The sequence below is a fragment of the Corylus avellana genome, chromosome 5 (genome assembly GCF_965113065.1).
Source record: "Corylus avellana chromosome 5, dhCorAvel1.hap1.2, whole genome shotgun sequence".
In the NCBI taxonomy this organism is placed as follows: domain Eukaryota; kingdom Viridiplantae; phylum Streptophyta; class Magnoliopsida; order Fagales; family Betulaceae; genus Corylus; species Corylus avellana.
In genome coordinates this window covers 27,199,321-27,218,915 of record NC_142494.1, presented here as the reverse complement: position 1 = coordinate 27,218,915, position 19,595 = coordinate 27,199,321, and the positions used below count along the sequence as shown (strand labels likewise).

General features: G+C 35.7%; 3 protein-coding genes across 4 annotated transcripts; all 3 read left to right on the top strand.

Annotated features, from left to right (window-relative positions):
• Positions 1 to 1,739: 1,739 nt before the first annotated feature.
• Positions 1,740 to 8,136, top strand: LOC132183423 (putative methylesterase 11, chloroplastic). The gene is made up of 5 exons (XM_059596856.2): positions 1,740 to 2,246; positions 3,606 to 3,842; positions 5,554 to 5,697; positions 6,382 to 6,513; positions 7,497 to 8,136. The coding sequence occupies exons 1-5, from the start codon at positions 1,896 to 1,898 to the stop codon at positions 7,773 to 7,775; spliced, it is 1,143 nt and encodes a 380-aa protein (XP_059452839.1). The 5' UTR covers positions 1,740 to 1,895; the 3' UTR covers positions 7,776 to 8,136.
• A 1,457-nt stretch (positions 8,137 to 9,593) lies between these two features.
• LOC132181125 (protein SPIRAL1-like 2) lies at positions 9,594 to 12,504 on the top strand. Of its 2 annotated transcripts, none has more exons than XM_059594207.2 (3): positions 9,594 to 9,701; positions 10,607 to 10,908; positions 12,222 to 12,504. In XM_059594207.2, the coding sequence occupies exons 2-3, from the start codon at positions 10,636 to 10,638 to the stop codon at positions 12,300 to 12,302; spliced, it is 354 nt and encodes a 117-aa protein (XP_059450190.2). In that variant the 5' UTR covers positions 9,594 to 9,701; positions 10,607 to 10,635; the 3' UTR covers positions 12,303 to 12,504. The 2 variants fall into 2 exon arrangements, with proteins under 2 accessions (XP_059450190.2, XP_059450191.2); XM_059594208.2 differs by lacking the exon at positions 9,594 to 9,701 and adding an exon at positions 9,702 to 9,792.
• Positions 12,505 to 13,847: 1,343 nt separating this feature from the next.
• Positions 13,848 to 19,469, top strand: LOC132180918 (uncharacterized). The gene is made up of 10 exons (XM_059593914.2): positions 13,848 to 14,096; positions 14,374 to 14,503; positions 15,930 to 16,068; positions 16,149 to 16,361; positions 16,572 to 16,710; positions 18,026 to 18,176; positions 18,276 to 18,385; positions 18,460 to 18,557; positions 18,725 to 18,794; positions 19,192 to 19,469. Exons 1-10 carry the CDS (start codon positions 14,004 to 14,006, stop codon positions 19,279 to 19,281), a joined length of 1,233 nt encoding a protein of 410 aa, XP_059449897.2. The 5' UTR covers positions 13,848 to 14,003; the 3' UTR covers positions 19,282 to 19,469.
• Positions 19,470 to 19,595: the final 126 nt, after the last annotated feature.

Genomic DNA, 19,595 nt, shown 5'->3' with positions numbered 1-19,595 from the left:
GTTGTCTTTTGGGTGTTCAAAGTAGCTTAGTTTCAAAGTCACAATTCATGGGATGATGTAGTTTACAATAGAGGTTGATCCCTTCTTTGTCACATGTAATTGACAAATGATGGTAACATTACCCTCTTTTGAAGTTTCAATACAAAATTTGAATATTCTTTTTATTTTACAATAAATATCAAATTTTGAAAATAATATGTGCTGTAATAAAATAAAATCAACTTAATTTTTTTTGAAATACCCTTTGTTTATCTAAAGGGTAGGTCCAAATTTAGAAAAATTGGAGTCTAAATTTGAGAAAAGTATGAATTTTAAGCTTAATTAGTCATAAGGATAGACCGAAGGAAAAATTAATTGGAGAAATTCATTTGTTAATACTTTTTAGAAGGTATTTTAAAAAAAACGTTTTGACGTGATATAAAGATTATAGCATTTTTGAAAAAGAAAAAATAAAAAAGAGAACAAAATAGTATCACCAAACAAAGCAAATTCCACCCTCAACAACAAAAGCAATCATTAAAATAAAAAATTTTAAAAAAAAAATCCGTTAAAAAATAAAAGGCAACATAAAGCTATTTCACCGTGCGCTCCTTCCTCATAGCTACTTAATTAAAAAGAATTCCATTGGGATATGTTCTTATAAAGAGGATAATAATATATCATATTATGCCTAATTCCCTATATAATAATCAATTAAAAAGCTCTAACCACTTATAACAAAGATGCTCCTCCATGCCTCTTTTTCATATTTGGAAAATTGGGAAGTGGTCCTCTCATGGTGAAGATTGAAGAACCAATTAATAGTCAATTCCAGAACAAGAGAAGTGGACCACCAACTTTTTGATCAGCAATCAACACCGACTACCTAGCCAAATACCAGTTAATTGTTGATTCAAATCATACCCAAATTTCCTAAGATTTGGCCTTATTTTTAATGAAAATATGCGTTTTTAATTAAACAAAAAACATAAAAAAGTATTTTGTTTAATTAATTTTTAAAATCGCACGTTTCAAAACCGTGAAACCAAACGACCTTCAACTAAAATAAAGACATTATATGACAGGCCTTTAGTCCAAGGTTAGGAGTTAGGAGTATGGGAGTTATTGCCACTCACAGAAATGTGGTAAAAGTCTACAAATATTTGTAGGGGGTGGTTGGGCTCTTGTCTCCCAGAAATAGCGAGGAAAATGTGATTTTATCTTTATTCAATCATCGTTACAAGAAAGGCAACCCCCAAAAAGTAACAAGAGCCACTTTGCCTTTTAACCCATAAATTTGAAAAACATGTCAATGGCAATTTATTTATGAGAAAATAAGGAAAAGTAAATATAAATTTTACCATAATCAATATAATAAAACAGAAGCAGAAAAAGTTCAAAGAGAATTATATAATATTCACCTAAAAATAGCTTAGTGCATCATTGCTACTTATTTTTGATATGACCATCTAAGGTGAGAGGAAGTGATAGTAACCAGGGTAATTTTTAATCAATTGAGCTAACCGTAGTAATGATTGCTACTAATAAATGGAAAGAATTTGTTGTTAGTAAATAGTTATTAATGGACAATTTAGACAAGTTGTCATGGGCCCTTTTGTTTTTACTACTAGTACACTTTACCTAAAAGATGAAACTCCAAGGTTAAATTCGACAATTCAGACCAAGACCAAGGCCATATTTGTTACCCATTTTCTTTTTTTAATTTTCCACCCATTTCACACCTACTCTATATATGTACATACGTAGCGCCTCCTCTCTGAATACCTCCTCCTAGGCTTACTCTGTTTCTGTGAGCCCCTGAGTTCACCACCTTTTGCTGATTGCTCCCACCTGAAAAAGCTCTCTGTCATCTGTGTGTGTGTGTGTGTGTTTCTGTTTTTCTACATGCACCATCAATGGGCAACCTTTGTGCCTGCCTCGCACCCAAGACAGTGAACAAGAAGAAAACCACAAAGCGGCTTGCGAACCAACCACCGCTCGCCTCCAACTCCAGCAATCGCTGGACCCGAATCCGATCCTCACGTAAAGAGAAATTCGACGACGCTTTAATTCAAGAACAAGCTCTAGCCGCCGCCGCCACCATCATCTTACAACAGCACAACGGTGCTCTGCCCTTCGATCGGTCCGCTTCGCTTCGCTATCCGAACTCGGGGTCCAAGAAGAGCAACCAGCTGCCCCGGAGTTCGAGCTCAAGGGCCAGGTCACTCACAGACCCTTTGCTACAGCCTCAGCAGCTTGTTAATCAGGTTTGGATTTGTGGGTTTTTTTTATTACTTTTTTGGAAGTTATAGAATTAGACGGTGAAGTTGGAATTTGGAGTAGTTTATGAGTAAATGTGTGTGATTTCTGTTTCTGGGTTATTTGGGTTTTTAGGTTTCTCGCGATGGTATATTTCTCTTGTGATGCTGAATTTTCTTAGTTGATGATATGATGTTTGCGACATTGAAATTTTTTATTTTTTGGAATGGAAACAAATTATGATTATTTTATTACAAGGCCATAAGACTTTTGGAAAATGAATTTAGTATGCTATTGGAGGAATAGAGAGCATAAGACTTTTGGAAAGTGAATTTGCTATTCTGGGTATATTCTTGAGTGATGCCTGTATGAGATGCCCAGGTTTAAACCCACATTGGAAATATGTTGTTGGAGCCGCGTAATTGTCTCTATTTTTGGTCTGTTGGATTCTCTTTTAACGAATTAACGATCATTGAAGAGGAATCTCAAATGGAAAATTGGAGGTCATTCGACATTTAGACTTAGGTGTAGAATTTATGTCTCTATGCTATTAAATGTGCACTACTGGGCAGAATCCATTGCTTTTGCTGTAATATCATTAACTAAAAATTATGTAACTACAATTCCTTTTATAGTGGCTAGGGATGCACTTTTGGTCTGCGCATTTTCTTTATTATAGAAAGACCGAAGGAAATTAACAAAAATGACTTTCTTCTTTGTGCTAAAAATAGTTAAATGCCCGTGTGACTACTTACTTTTATGCTCATAATGTGGTGCAAGGTAAATGCAGGAAGTGGTAAAACTGAAGGCAACGAGTGGCTATATTTTGAAATGGTTTCACTTTGTTTTATAAAAAAGGGAGATGATGAGTGGTCAAATATAACACCTTAGACGTGATAATCTTTATGTGTAAAGTTAGTAAGAAACAACTGGTTGGGACCAAGTATGATGTGTTAAGACTTCAAAAGTTTGAGATTTTACTGGATGATATGCATCAAAATCAATTGAGGCACTCTATTAGCCTTGTAAGACTAGTTTTGACGTTAGTCTACACACAAATGTATTGTAGATTGTGTAGCTTCATATATCGCCTTACTTTTTTCTCTAATATTTTCGTTCTGGTTATCAACAATATTTGATAGCACATAAAGTATGCTTTCTAGTTCAATTTATGCAGATAGGCTGTGTATTTGCTATATGATGCAAGTTTAAAGCTTTGCATTTAATCACTTTCTGGTTTTAACTGGTACCTCTCTAACACAAACACAAACACACGTACATGCACACACACATATATTGTTTTTAATTTTTTCAGCTTTTATCATTTTGAATTGCATTTGGTTCCTGACTATGTCTCTCTTTGACAGGACATCAAGCTTGATGATCTAGAAACCAGCCGTTTTGTGCTTGTTCATGGAGGTGGCTTTGGTGCTTGGTGTTGGTATAAAACTATAGCACTTCTAGAAGAAGGTGGTTTCAAAGTATCTGCTATAGACTTAACTGGTTCTGGGATTCATACATTTGATACGAACAACATTACAAGTCTTTCGCAATATGTGAAGCCACTTACTGATTTTCTTGAAAAACTTGCTGAGGGCGAGAAGGTTCTTTTCGATTGCTTATTATTTTATTTCATTTATGTGTTCATTAGTGCTTTAAAAGCACCAGGCTCACTTAAGCACAAAGGTCTCCTGAAGCCTAATGCCTGATTGAAGTAAAGTACACATCTTTTAAATATAATGTGTAATAACTTCTAGGAGAAAGATTCAGAATATATAATTAAAAAAAAAAATACAAGTCAAAATATGATTATGTTTACCAAGGGGGCAGAGGGAGATGGACCTTTCCCCCCGCCCAAAAAAAAAATCTGGATTGGCCCCTCCAAAAAATTTGAAAAAAAAAAAAAATCCTTTGAGCCCCCACAAATATATATATATAGATATAAAGGATTTTATTTTTTATTTTTTATTTTTTTATCTTGGGGTAGATGTTTTGGATTTTAGATAGAAATCGGCCATGATTTTGAGATTCTTTTATTATTATTATTATTATTATTATTTTACTTTCTTGCCTTTTGTTACTGACCAAATAAAAGCTTATAGTCTAATATAGTAATGTTTTCACCGCATTAATCAAAAGTTTAAATATTCAAAAAATTTCAAACCTTATTGAAGGAAAATTCTGAAACATATAATTGTAATAGGTTCAACTTATTAAGTCTAATTACTTTTTGTTAGAAGAACAGTGAAGAAATTGTCAATAATCTCCTTTATTAGCTTTGTGTTTATTATGGTCATAGACCTCCTCCCCCAGGGAAAGAATCCTGGCTCTGCTACTGTGTTATCCTACTAGTTCAAATAATTAGGGCATTTTGCACTTGCACATTTGTCGATGGTTTAATCATCAATGTCTTTTTGTCTGCTAATAAAAAATTTGTAAAAATCAAAATACTAATATATTTAGCCAATTAGCTTCAATAATTAAGAGCATTTTCCAATTGCACAAAGGGTGTTGGTTGAACTGTTGAAGCATCAATGTTGTCTTATTGTCTTTTTTCTATTTTCCCCCAAAAAATTTGCGTGGAGAGCAGTGCGTATGACAAATCAAAAGTCCATTTTAGTTGCTTTAAGATTTGAAGTTAATTTTAATAATTTAAGCATTTGTTAAAAAAATAAAAAATAAAAGAGCATGCTTTTTAGTGCTCTCAGTTTTCTGAAAAGCGTACAGAAAGCATGTCTCAAGCACACGTTAAATCTGAATAAGACAATTTTCCAATTTGAAGACTTGCTCTTGCTGGAGACTTCAGCTTGCTCACTCCTGAATAAGACAAACAAAACTACCTACCACAGAAAAATTTACAGCGAGAGATTACAGAACTAATCTGACCTGCTCATTTTATAGGAATTTGAACTTGCTGTTAGGTTGTTGAGTTCAAAATTACTCCTGTAGTACAGATTTGGAAGTTTGGATCATGGTCGCATTAATATCAAGCATGTAAAATACTGATATATGGGTGATAACTACCTGAAACGGGGGTTTATATGTCACACTGTATTGTCTGGAAAGCCTTAATCAAAAACCTTTTGATGGTTCGCTCAATCTATATTTTCAACTAGAATAGTGAATACTACCGATGAAATGTTGTTGGTTCTATTATGGAAGTTATTTGCTATTTCCACTCATATTCTTTGGATTTACATTTGTGTTATTTTCTGTTTGAACCTGAATTTGTATACAAGTTAGTAGAACATTTCTTTTTCTTGAATATATCTCTTACTCTGTCTCCTTATCTTTTTGTTTTTGATATTTATGCAGGTCATCTTGGTGGGACATGATTTTGGTGGTGCATGTATATCATATGCAATGGAGTCTTTTCCTTTTAAAATTTCAAAGGCTATTTTTATTGCTGCAGCTATGTTGACTAATGGACAAAGTACTCTTGATATGTTTTCCAAACAGGTTTTTCCTTCACTCTAGCATATTGAAATTTTATGAACTGTGAACTTTCTATCTGAAACTTGAGCAATTTCTATGTCCCAGTTAGTGGAACACCCCTCCCCTAACCAATTGCATTTCAAAATTGAAGTCATAGGAATTAAGGATACTTTAGGTTGGATTTCCTTTTTCTGTTTGGAACTAGCTTTCTGCCTCCACACAGTTGAATTTCCTGTCATGGCACCTGTTGATGGTGAGGGTTGCCTGTAATGTAGAGTTTAGCTCTCCTCTTTATTTTTTTATTTTTTTGTCCCTTAAGATGTCAACCTCCCCCACTCCACTCTCTTCCCCCCACCACCCAAGAGAGAGAGAGAGAGAGAGAATGAAGAAAATCTTGCCTTTGCTCTGATATAGTACTCAATACCTTCATAGAATGAAATGATGCCCCCCGCTCAACTCGAGACCAAAATTTTGGGTTTAGAAGTGGCTCTGGCCTCAGGATATGGTACAAGCCTTGTGAGCCTGACACATTGAGGGGTGAACCTTGGTGAGTCCAGAGGTGAAGATGAATTTTAACCAATGTCTGACCCTTGGGTTCCTCTTATGATAATTCAGCTGTAAATGGGATTTGTTGTTATTTTTGAATATAAACGTTTATTTATATAAATGGTCTTGGTGACATTGACTTGCACAAAATTAAAATTGCAGGCAGGTTCAAATGATCTAATGCGACAGGCTCAGGTATTTTTATATGCAAATGGGAATGATCACCCTCCAACTGCTATTGATTTAAATAAATCATTGTTGAGGGATTTGTTATTCAACCAAAGTCCGGCCAAGGTACATTTTTATTTTTATGAATTATATTACTAATGAAAACCTATTGTGTTTATTATTTGATGAGGTCATTCAAATCCCTTGTGATACGATATAGCAAAATTCAAAGACACTGCTTTCACAAGCGTTTTAGGAAAATAATATGTTGAAATACACACATATGTACATGTGGAGAAGCATGTGAATGTGCATGTGCACTCTTACGTTGTTGTTGCTTGGTATTTTCTTTGACTAGACCTTCAGAATTAAGATTGTCCATCTGTGAACATTGTAGTTCTGAATAGGTTATCTCCATGACACTGGGGATGCTGATGACGGAGTTGCCAACATGTCTTTTGGTACTAGAATTGTTTAAGTCAACAATGAGAAAGAGACACATAGCACCATGTTAGTATGTCTTGGCTGGGTCTTTGCAATATCTGTGTGTGCTGGCATGGACATTAAACCAATTGAAATCATAAACATGATGAATAATTCTTTTTTCAATGATTATTGGAACATGTGCAATGGACTAAATGTTTTAGTGACTTTGAAATGGATCCTAAGAAGTTTGTCTGTTTGTTTCTGTGTTGGGTAGCGACTTCTGAGAAGTGTGGCTTTTAGGTGGCTGCTATTGCTTGCCATGCTATTTGTTTCTGTTCAACTTTGAAGCAATGCTCATTCTACAAAAGTTTGCAAGGCCCATATCTCTTTATTTGAAAGTGAAATTAAATGCAAATGTGTGGTAGAGTTTTATTTCCAAGTGTGATGCTTTCCCTACCATTTTGTTAGTTTGGTTGCGCAAATAGAGGACCCAGTTGAGTAGCCCTTAGAATCCATTCTTATTGAAGTTGCAAAGACTCTTTGTTTCTTAAATTCTCTCTCTCTCTCTCTCTCTCTCTCTCTCTTATGTATCTGTGTTTATATTCTCACGTGTCATTTCCCATTTTCTCTTAAATCATGCTTTCTATCGTTCTTGCTGATCGCTTTCTACTTCTCCCTTCTAGGATGTTGCTTTGGCATCTGTTTCAATGAGGCCAATACCCTTTGCGCCAGTTTTAGAGAAACTCTCTCTTACTGACATGAAATATGGATCTGTACGGCGGTTTTATATAGAAACTCCAGAAGACAATGCCACACCCATCACTCTCCAAGAGAGCATGATAAACACAAGCCCCCCAGAACGGGTCTTTCGGCTCAAAGGCGCTGATCACTCGCCATTTTTCTCAAAGCCTCAAGCCCTACACAAATTATTGGTAGAGATCTCAAAGATCCCTTCAACTTAAAATCAGTCTTGTAGCTAGATGGTGTCTAGAGATTTCTTCTGCTAAAGCTCCGCTGACATGATATAGGAAAACTGCTGGATTCATTGATGTATGCAGTTGCATTATAACAGAGTTTCAAGTAATCATGTATATGCTCATAGCATTGAAAGGAAAATCCATGTAGTGCTTTTTTTTTTTTTTGGACATGTCCACACAAGGGAAGGGAGAGAGAGGATTCGAACTAGTGATCTCTACTTTATTAGGCGTGGTCCACAGCCGATTGAGTTACTCTTTGGGGACCATGTAGTGCTTTTGTCAGAACGTAAAATATTTTCACATATCTTTCCGGGTTTTCTTCGCAATCAAGAGATGTTTATATTTATGCTACTCAATTATTCTTGGAATACCCAACAGTTTGGGTGCATTATTGTGATAATCTGTTGTATGCACTGCATAGCAGGGTGGGATTCACCTTGCCCTTTTTATATTAGCTATATGTACTGCATGCAATAGAATAACACTCAGATCAAAATCTTATTGGTTAATCAATCAGGATCTTTTTAAATTCTTTGGGAATTTTACCTCTTTAAATTCTTAAAATTCAAATAATTGTTTAATCTATAAAAAACTATTGGATATTGACAATACAAACAAGCAAAATTGTGGACAAGTATTACAGTGTTAGGCTGGGATCTCCTAACTTTGGTGTTATTTGATTACTAAAAATTTACGTGATAAATTATCACTTATCATATAGAGTTAAGTAATTAAAAATTAAGAAATATAGTCAATTAATTAATATTCTAACTTAACAAAACATCCTTAATATCAGCCAAATGGGTAATGGTAATATTGGAAAGGAGGATCACGTTGTTCATTATTTTGGTTTAATACTTTTAGTACAATTTATCTCTTGGGCTCACATGATCTACTTCATGATGAAAATGAATCTTGTTATCAAATCTAAAATCCAAAGCACGATGTTATACAAATGCGCCCCGATCCAAATCCCAGCTATACATATACTGATTGTGGGACTAAGATTCCTTATAATTGGCGATTTGTAGTATTATTCTTGCTCCCAATTAGTAGGTAGTTTTCATAGCCATTACAATTTTTTCTACCCCTCTTCCTTAAACAGAAGATCGTAGGGGATCTTAAATCCTTGATTGTGGCTTCACTTACGCAAAAAAAAAAAAAAAAAACTTGTGAATTAGGCAAAAACCACTCTTGGGAAAACTTGAGTATACTCTAAACTTGATGCTGGACCATTTTTGGGGTAAAGCTCCACTCACCTTTGGCTTTTCTTTGCCTCAGCAACAAGAAAGCATAAACGTAGAAGCAAAGTGCACCACAACGGTCCCCGCTCACTGATCCGAGCTGAACTGTGTAATAGCTGTGGGAAACTGATATGTCAATCTTGTCATTTTCCCACTACTTCCGATCCACATGTGATTGTGATCCACGGTGTAAAGTGTCTCTTCACATAATTGCTTGGTAACCATTTTCATAAAGTTTAATTATGTGTTTTTTTTTTTTTTAAAAAAAAAAAAAATTCTGAAAAGGCTGAAACGGCATCAATGGGGAGTACTGCAATGTCGTACAGATGCTAAGGGTGTCCGACATATCAAATCATCAAGCGGTGATTGATGCGAAATCAGCATCGTATCCCTTGGTTGGTCCCAAATGGCAAATCCACGTGAGTCCCATCACTTTGCCAACTCAGACCGACCCACCCCTTTAACCCAAACCCAAAAATGCCAGCTCAGAAATTGACCACGTCAATCCGCCTACATCACACCCCCCCGAGAAAAAAAAATGAAAAAAGAACTCGCTCTCTCTCCCACCAATTTATTTTAAAAAATTTCGCTATAAATATATACAACTTGCTTGGTTGCTTCTCGTTCTCTGTTGGCTTTGCTTCAAATTTCAGCCCCGACAAGAAAGGTACGATATTCAACCCACCACTCCTTTGTGCTTCTTCGCAGCTCAGATCCCATTTCTCATAACCGTCTTTCTTCCGCATTTGGGTTCATTTGTGGGTTTCTTCTAAACTCTGTTATCTGATTTTTGTTTATAAATATGTACGTGGGTAATTGTGCAAATTAAATTTTCTCTTGCAATTTGGATCTGTTTTACAAAGCTGACAGATTTTGGAAGTTTTGCTTGTTGGTTATGTGAACGTTATTGGACATTTTAGAATTTTGATGTGAAATTGACTTTGACAAGCTTAAGCTTTACTCCTCCGGGCTGTATTATTTTCAAAAGTTTCATGGGTATGAAAAGAGTGAGAAAGACCCATATCAAATGTCATTTTGCATGTAGCAAAGGGGTATTCTAAGCTGGGCATTGAGAATGGTGGGATCGAGATATGTAGTGTGGGAAGGTCTCAAAAAAATGTAGGAAATTTGTGTGGTCATGGCTTAGGTTAGAGATTGTTACCATCTTCTGCCAGAATATTTCGAAAAGCCCAGAATTTTTGTGCTCACTGTTCAGCACAAGAAATGGGATCGTAGATCTGGAACAATAGCATGAGAGGAGGGGAGGTTAGTTTTCTCATCCAGTGTCGGTGCCCATTTACCAGTCAAATCATGCAGATTTATGGAAAATAAATAAGCACATTAATAAATAACCTTGCTCTCTCTCTCTCTCTCTCTCTCTATGATTGTATCTGCATGTGTAAAAGTTGTATAATATATGATAACTTCCTGTATCTTGTATGCACATTTGGTGGTATTTTCTTTAACATCTTAACAATATCTTGTCTTGTTTTCACTTGCATATGTCATATGTGCCGAAAGCAAACTGTATTATGAAGTGTAAATGTACTTATCATTGGAAATTATGTGCAGTTTGGGTATCTGATTGATTAGAAGAGGAAATGGGTCGTGGTGTAAGCGCCGGTGGTGGGCAGAGTTCTTTGGGTTATCTATTTGGAAGTGGGGAGACCACTAAAAATGCCCAAGTTGCTCAGAACCAAGGGCCAGCAGCAAACAATGAGCTTTCTCAAAAGCCTGCTGCTGCGCCTGCACCTGCTCCTGCGCCTGCTTCTGCGTCACAACCAATCGATAAGGAGATTCCAGCAGGTGTTCCTGGGCATCTTACTAACAATTACTTCCGTGCAGAGGGGCAGAACTGTGGCAATTTTATTACGGTATGATGCTAGTCAAGAATGTAAGAATGATTTAGACTATATTCAATAGTATTTTTAACTGATGTTCGATTTTCTCATAGAATTTTTCCTCCTAAATCCGTAGGCTCATCAAATATTTTAGGTTACTTGAGTCTTCGGAATGGTATATTTGGGGAAGGAACATGTTAGAAATCAGAATCCCTCCTTGTAGAAGTTGTCTGGTCAAATTGTTTGTTTGTAATTTGTGACATCCACCTGGACTGCTTGGCCATACCAAGTTCCAACCTGAGAGTTTTCCTGTTAGTGAATTGGTACACTAATGGGAATTTTTCCTGTTGCAGCTTGTTGGCATGTGAAATAGAAAAAGGGGCTGATCAAATGGCATCTGCACTGTGTGTTCTGATTTAATGGACTGCTCTATGCACAATTTTGTTTTCTTTTAGAATGGGGAAGTGTAAGAAGTTGGTTTGGCTGGGTAATGGTCCCAAATTCATAACCTTCAATCACATTATGAATAGCATAGGCGTCATACCCTTCATACATTATTAGTAGGGTCACAGACACTCCCATATGCTTGATATGGCACGAGGTGGGGGCTGCATCACTACTGCAGGCCATCGTTGAGCTTGGTTTGTTTTTTCTGCTTTATACAGAACTATCGGCTGGTTGAATAATCCTCTGATGCATAAACATAAAATTTTTGGCATGGCATAGAGACTTTCTGTATGTTATTATGACTTGGACACCCTGGAAACCAAAATATTTCCATTCGGGGGTTCATGTGTTCTTTGGCTTGAGCCCTCTTGGTGATTATGGTATGTTCCTCTGTGTATAAATTTCCTGCTTTTTTGTTGAGATTTGGTTTTCAAAGCAATGTGCTGAATCAATTTCTGCATAGATGTCCGTCCAACCACCTCCTAATGTTATTGATATTGCAGCACATTATAAAAATAACGTGCACCTCTGGCTCAAATTTTGAATAAATACACCTAGATTAACCATATTTCAGTTCCTCTTCTAGTAACGTTACCTTGCTAGCCTATACTAATGTCATTTTGTCTCTTTTCCCCAATTTCTAATCAAAGGCGAAAGTATTCAACGTGCACCCATGACACCTAATGCTTATCAATCTGGAGCATATCATATTTGTTATAGTTTGGGGGGAGCTTGTAACTGTACTTATGTATTGTTTTCTTTTGTGCTCTTTGCCTGAAGAATATTAATTAGGTGATTTGTCCTTGATTGTGCAATTTGGTTGTCAAGGATCTCTTTTAAGTCCCACGATCATAACATTGTGATAATGTTTTGACAATGGTTTGCATTTGTGGGTCCAGGATCGGCCATCCACCAAGGTTCATGCTGCCCCTGGCGGCGGATCTTCCCTGGGGTACCTCTTCGGTGACGGTGGGAAGTGATGTCTTTGATCCTTAAGAATGCATCAACCGCGCAGCAGAGCGGACGCCATTCATTATTATGAACATTAGTATTTCTATCTAAAAAGAACAATTGTACTCTGTCCTTGTGCAGAGTTATGTATTGCCTTGTGTAATTCATGTGGTTTGGACATGTTTGGTCATGGATTTCATATAAAATGCTCGTCCCTTGTTTAGCATTTAATCTTTTTTTTTTTTTTTTTGGCCGAGCATCTGTTTAAATATTTGATCTTTTTATCATAATCTTCAACTGCCCAAAGAGAAGATGGCAAGGGTAATAACAGGGGCATGTGAGAGAGGTCCCCTACCCGAACAGGAGAGCCCTCTCACAGAGCATCTGACCAAATAGGAGGGATAGGAGGAAGAAGAAGAATTCTGGATCTCATCCCTATATAAGTGACTTATTATGTTGTGTAAAGTAAATTTGATTCATTTACTTGCCATGAAGACTATAAGATGAGTTTCAAATTATTCATTGCATCCCATCTACGAATCTCCAAAATCACTGAGCACAAAGTTATATAGACATTTTTTGAAAGATATATGCTATAATTTAATAAAAATTCGGTATTTTGCCTATAAAAGTTTATGTGACACGATACCATATCATTTTCTTTTTGTTGTCTTTTTTCTTTAAAAAAAAACAATGTGGTATTTTATTGTATAGACTTTTATGGACAAAATATGGAGTTTTCATTAGATTCTAACATTTCTCTTTCTGAAAATGTACAAAATGCAATAAGTTGCCAAGGTCATTCCATGGTGGCAACTGAGCACATCATTTCTTTGCACAGTGATCATTCAAAGTAATTTAAAATAAAGAAAAAAACTAATAGATGAAAGATGGGGCATGGATTGAACTTTTATTAATAAAATGTTAAAAAAATAATGTATTTTGATAATTTTAAAATTCATATGGGTTATGATACAACTCTTTCTAAATGTTACACAACTTAATAACTTTTTAACTGCCCATCAATAATTTGTCAATATTTTTCTTATATTCTTTTACAAATTTAATAGATTAACCATTAAATTTGTGGGGTCCATTATTAAATTTGTGTGGAGTCTACATAAGTCCACAAATCTTCTGATTAATTTGTAAGATGAAACGAGAAAAATATTGGCGTAAACCATTTATCTTTTTCAAAATCCACTATAGGATTATATTATGTCCGCGTACTCATCAAGCTTACAAAATATCCAGAAAATTCGAGATTAAAAGCTCTCTTATCTAAAACATGCTCAAGATTATATATTTTATAATCTAAAATTCCACCAAGCAAATGAAGTTGAGAGTAAATACTAAATAATATTTGATGAATTTAAAACTAACATGCTTAATAAATATTTATAGGACATGTAATCAAACTTAACAGAATATTAATTTAATTAAAATTTGATTGAGTAGTATAATATCACAAAATTTACATTAAATGTAATTTAAACCCAATATATTCACACGTGAGGGGAAAAGGATAAGAGTAAATATAATTAACAAGTTATGGACCGTAAGAACCGTCTAGTATAGCATATCAAAACCTAAAACAGTTCCAGCAGCTGATAGCCCAAGCCCCATTGAGCCTACCTAGGGTTTCTCTCTCTCTCTCTCTTCCTCTCTCTCTGTGCTGTGCTGCAATAGCTAGGGTTTTGAATTCGTTGCGGTTGCAGAGAGCTTCAACAATGACGACTGTGGTTCCAACCTCCGAGGAAGATCCCGCGCTCGCCGTCGTACGATTTACTTCTGAGCTCGCCTGGGCCGACGCCGGCCCCGAGGTACCCATCTCTCTATGCATATTAATGTGTATTTGAATTTATATGTGAATATGTGGGTGTGCCTCAAATATTATTCGTACTTTGTGATTTATTTTTGTTGATGGTAGAATTTTTTTTGTAGTCATTAAATTCAGTGATTATCCGTTTGAGTACTGGGAAAATCTGGGAGTTGTTGTATAATTTGACTAGGCCTAGTATGGCCATGTGGCGCGCTTGCCAGTCTGATTGAAACTTCAGTTCAGTGTGCATTAAATTGTGTGTGTTGGTCATTGGTCAGGTTGCCGAGCCACAAGTTAACAGACTTTGCGTGGAAGCCCAAGAATGTATGGTAATGAACAAGTGGGTGGAATTGGCTTCGCTGATGCTCACTTCTGCTGACTTGATATTCTCAAAGGTGGCCGAGAAAGGTGTGAATGCTTTATTTTCACTGGTTTTTACGATTTTTGAGGACAATTTATTGCAAGTATTGTGTGTGTCCAAAAATATATATATTTTTTATTCATCAAAAAAATTGTGTAGTACTTTAGTGAATAATTTTCGCCAATGTTAGTGGCTTTCTTGAGCTTCTGAACAATGTGCAAGTGTGTAATTTGAGTGAAGAAAAGGGTGTCAATCAGTTTTTTCTGAGATAGACACTACTTGGTTATCAGTTTTGCATAGGCTCTATGAGATTTGTATGAAGTCCTCAAATTTATGGGTATCAGGAAGGATTATTGAAATCAGTAGAGTATCAGGATGCAGTGAGATCTATTGCCTGCCATTTCAGTTCCTTGGTGGTTATGTCATGGCCAATTCTGGTTATTTATTCTAGATATGTGTTGGTAGGGGTTTCTTTTTGTTCTAACTCCAGGACCATTCGGAGTTGTGTTGTGACACCTCATAAAGTTAGTCCTACATTGGGAAGATGAATTGCTTATATTAAGTGGGTGAATTATACAGGTAGTGCTCATGGGTGCTATGTAATGGTGCAGGAAAAAGCGCTAGCTATATCTGTATTATGACCCCAAAAGGACTAGTCAATTTGGAGCTTTCCTAAAATTCATTATAAAACCTTGTTTTACCTAGTAACTAAGCAATGTAGAACTTAACACTCATGATTATCTTTATAAACCACCCACTTTATGTGGGCTACTCTTCATCTTCCTAATATGGGACCAGGGTGTTACATGCTAAGTCTCATATTAGTTCCTTATTAGGTGAGATTGAGTTTTATAAATAATTTGAGGGAGGTCCAATTGCAACTTGACTAGTCCTTTTGGAGTGATAGCGCATATGTGGTTTGCACTTTCCCTAGGTCGTTACATGTGTGCTCCTATATTTCATCATTATTGGAAAATAAATAAAGGTTTATGTTAGGAGAGGAAGGTACAAGAATTAGAGTTTATTTTCCTCCCATTTTCTTTGTTGAATTTATTCATTAATAATTAAATATTGAATTCACTCTCTTACTAGAAAAATGCTTTGGTTCTTCAATAATGCTGCAATATGCGGACTCTCGTGGTTTTTCCATAATGTGGGGTTATTATAGGATTATCTACCCCAATTTCTTAGCAATTTAACTTTAGGATGGTGCATCTGTTTGTAGTTTCCTGATTGAATTATTTTGAACATGTCTTCATCATTTTAAGGCAAATATTATGGCACAGATAAGCTGATTAATTATACTTTGAATATTGTGAATACTGTGGTGGCCAGTGTGAATGTAGTCAATCACATCTTGTAATATTTAGTGAGCGTTAAACTACTGAAAATTATTGTTTGTGTTTTTATGGATACTTACCAATGTTATCATTCATATGAACAAGAATTGCTGTTTGTTGATATCTTCTTCAGATCTCGAGTGTATCTTCACTGTTATCTGCAATCTTGTTACGAAGTCTGAAAGTCCAGATGAAGAGATTGAGATGGCAAAACTTATATCTGGGAAAATTATTCAGCAACCAAATGATAAACCTGCATTGCGGTTAAAGATGTAAGGTCACATTATGATTCTAATTTTAGGTTATAAGGTTTTGAAGGCAGTCTCTCATATTTGTTCCTTTTTCCTTCTAGCTTGTTCAATCTGTACAACCTACTGGTAAACCCATACAATCAGTTCCATATTTACATGAAGGCCCTAACTTTGGCACTCAATGGGAAAGTCACTGAATACATCACTCCTTCATTCAAAAAGATGGATAGCTTCCTCAAAGAGTGGAATATCGGGATATCTGATCAGCGAGAACTCTTTCTTACCATCTCAAATGTTTTGAAAGAAAATAAGAGGTATGAGGGGAAGGGTTTCTCTCACACAAAAGTGAAACTAGTTGTATATATCAATTGGACAGGGCACGGTATTGGCTTGCAAGTTTACTACTGAATCAATAAAAAAAACATGTTCTCATTGTCTATCTATGTCATCATTAGTCTTTTTTTCTTGATTAAGGCATTACTATTTGCTTTTATGATTTTTTTTTTTCTTTTCTTAAATTCCAGTTCAGCAAAGGACTCTTTCAAATTCCTGACAAAATACTTGGCAACTTTCTCTGGTGAAGATGCATATAAAATGAGTGAAGCCAAGGAAGAAGCTGTACACGCAATTGTGGATTTTGTGAAGGCACCTGACATGTTTCAGGTATCAACACTCTTATAGAACTCAATGACTTTATTAACTACTATGAGTGTAGGTATGGTGCTTTATGTGGGCATATACTCTATATCTATACGTTTATATATTTTATCAACATAGTGTTGGGTATTTTGTAAGTTTCCTTATTAGTATGCTAAATATTTTCTTTCTGGTAGCCAAGTAATTTAAGAAACCTTACTGTGGTGCTTGGCTCTCTCTATTGCTTTCAGATCTCAGAGAAAAGGGATTTTTTTTTTCAATCTTTTAATGTACTGATTGAAACAAAAGGAATCTTCTATTATAATATAGTTGCAATGACCAGTAGAATGGTTTGTGCTGTAACAACTTAACGGTCTGAGATGAGCAATGACCTCTTAAACAAATAATGGTTGTAACAATATGGTGACTAGTGGTAAATGCACTCGGCCCCTTGCAGTACTTGGTTTTGAATCTCACTACACTTGAGTTGAAGTGGGTGGTACCTAGATCTATGTGGTTGCTCAGTTATACCCTTCTTAGAGATGCCTTCCTAGGGCTGTGGGTAGGGAGTGTCATCACCCCACTCCTCACCTTTGCTGCTTAACAAAAAGGGAAAAAAAAAAAAAACTATTTGTAAGTAAAAACCTTGCAAGAAATGCAATATGAAAACATTACTTGAGTTAATTATGGCAGAAAAGGCCAAAATAGCCTCAAGTACTTTTTCAAAGCTGACATCTTGACTTGGTCTAGCTTAATATAATCCCAATCGTTTGTGCTGCGGATATTGCAAGTATTACTGATGCACTTCTTATTAGAATCTATTAAAAATAGGTCTTTTAGAATACATTGGAGAATCTTTTGCTTGTTATACCTTAGGTTTTTTCTGGAATTGGATTCTAATTTGGGAAAAATACTGTAGCGGTCCTTGGGGTTTAACCTTTTATCAACACTCCCTAGGGTTTAAAATTGATCTAATCACTCTATGAGGTATGTTGTGTGATCAAATCTCGCTCTCTCTGTAAACTTGTGTTAGAGTTTTTATTGGAATTGTGACACATAGGTGTAAGACTACTTTATACCCAATAAAATATTCCATGTGTACAAAAGAACCACCTTAGCTTGATGCATGACAAAAAAAAAAAAAAAAGAACCCTAGAAGGGAAACAAAGAAAAAAAAACAAAAATGAAGAAAAAAGGAGGGGGACGGACCATCCCTCAACAGATGTGTGGTTGGGTACCAATCACCCCCCTCCCCCTTTTTTTATTTTTTATTTTTTATTTTATTTTTTTATTTTCTGGTTTTGGGAGCTCGTGGAATTGACTCTTTATTGCTACATTGCAGTGTGATTTGCTAGATATGCCTGCTGTGGGCCAGTTGGAGAAGGATGCTAAATATGCATTGGCATATCAGCTTCTCAAAATCTTTCTGACTCAGAGGCTTGATGCTTACCTAGAGTTTCATGCTGCAAATTCTACTTTGCTTAAAAGCTATGGTAAAATTTCAATATTGTGTAAATTAGATGAGCTAAGCTTTATTAAACTTCACATAGCTTAAATTTTCGCCTGGAATACACTCCTTTGCAATGGTTTAGGTCTTGTACATGAAGACTGTATCATGAAGATGCGGTTGATGTCACTGGTGGATCTTGCCTCTGATGAATCTGGCCAGATTCCATATGCGCTTATCAGAGATACACTTAGAGTAAATTTCTTTGACCTCCCTTGCCGTGTGGTTTTTCTTTTGCATTTTGGTTGATATATTGGTTTATGTTGCAGATCAATGATGATGAGGTGGAATTGTGGGTTGTTAAGGCAATAACTGTTAAGTTAATTGACTGTAAAATGGACCAAATGAATCAAGTCGTGATTGTGAGGTGCACTCTTAGATCTCGATCTCTCTCTCTCTCTCTCTCTAATGGGTTTTGATTATAGCAAGATCTGATTTCAGTACTTGGCTGTTGATCTGTGGTTCATAGTCGGATAATAACAAGTCAAATTAGTCAATTTCTTGTTTCCCTAACAATTTGTGTTTGATATGCAGCCGTTGTACTGAGCGTGTGTTTGGGCAACATCAGTGGGAAACACTTAGAACAAAGCTTGCAGCATGGAGGGTAAAGAACTTACTCTGTTTTCTTTGAAATAAATATGCTCCCTTTAATATACTTCCCATATAAATTTATTGTGCCCCTCTGCTGGTTTTTTATAAGATTGAATTACTTATAAAAAAAATTATGTAATTGCCAAGAAGGAAAGAAGTCTGTGGTTTATTGATGCTTTTCTGACTACTAAAGAAAAATCATGTTTATCTTGGAGATAAAAAATTGAATCATTTTTTTGATAGTGTTGGGTTTGCTATGCTGGTGTGATTCTCACTGGATTTCTTGTTGACTAGCTGATTATTCTGTCCATGGATACGGACTTAATTGTTTGTGGGAGAATGATTAGATAAAACTTCGCCTTTGTTTATGCACAAGGTACTTAATTGCATAATTTTGTTTCCATTTCCAGGGTAATATTGCCAATGTCATCAGCACCATTCAAGCTAACAGGGTCACTGAAGATGGCTCACAGGCAATGCAAGGCTTGGCGATTCGTTGAAGTGTTATTATTATTTGCCTTATAGCAAAATTTTGTTTAAAAGATCTTTATCATGAGATAGCCATGACTGTAATGTGGTTCTGATTTACAGGCTTTTGATTCCCATTTTTGATTTGGGAACGAAGACCTAATCTATTGGGAATTTTCATGGGATGCCATTTTAATTCATAGTTGTTTATCATGCTACCTATGCTAAATCTTCTATTGATGGAAGGAATACTCACGAACTTGACGGCTGTTACCGTATTTGGAAATTTGGGTGCATTTGCCCCTTCCACCACAAAATCAACACACAAGATATCTAATTGTGAGTC

Coding starts and splice junctions, on each gene's coding strand:
- LOC132183423 (XM_059596856.2), top strand. CDS start 1,896: ATGGGCAACCTTTGTGCCTGCCTCGCACCCAAGACAGTGAACAAGAAG. Junction 2,247..3,605: donor CTCAGCAGCTTGTTAATCAG/GTTTGGATTTGT, acceptor TCTCTTTGACAG/GACATCAAGCTTGATGATCT. Junction 5,698..6,381: donor TTGATATGTTTTCCAAACAG/GTTTTTCCTTCA, acceptor TTAAAATTGCAG/GCAGGTTCAAATGATCTAAT.
- LOC132181125 (XM_059594207.2), top strand. CDS start 10,636: ATGGGTCGTGGTGTAAGCGCCGGTGGTGGGCAGAGTTCTTTGGGTTAT. Junction 10,909..12,221: donor ACTGTGGCAATTTTATTACG/GTATGATGCTAG, acceptor TTGTGGGTCCAG/GATCGGCCATCCACCAAGGT.
- LOC132180918 (XM_059593914.2), top strand. CDS start 14,004: ATGACGACTGTGGTTCCAACCTCCGAGGAAGATCCCGCGCTCGCCGTC. Junction 14,504..15,929: donor CTCAAAGGTGGCCGAGAAAG/GTGTGAATGCTT, acceptor TATCTTCTTCAG/ATCTCGAGTGTATCTTCACT. Junction 16,069..16,148: donor CCTGCATTGCGGTTAAAGAT/GTAAGGTCACAT, acceptor TTTTCCTTCTAG/CTTGTTCAATCTGTACAACC.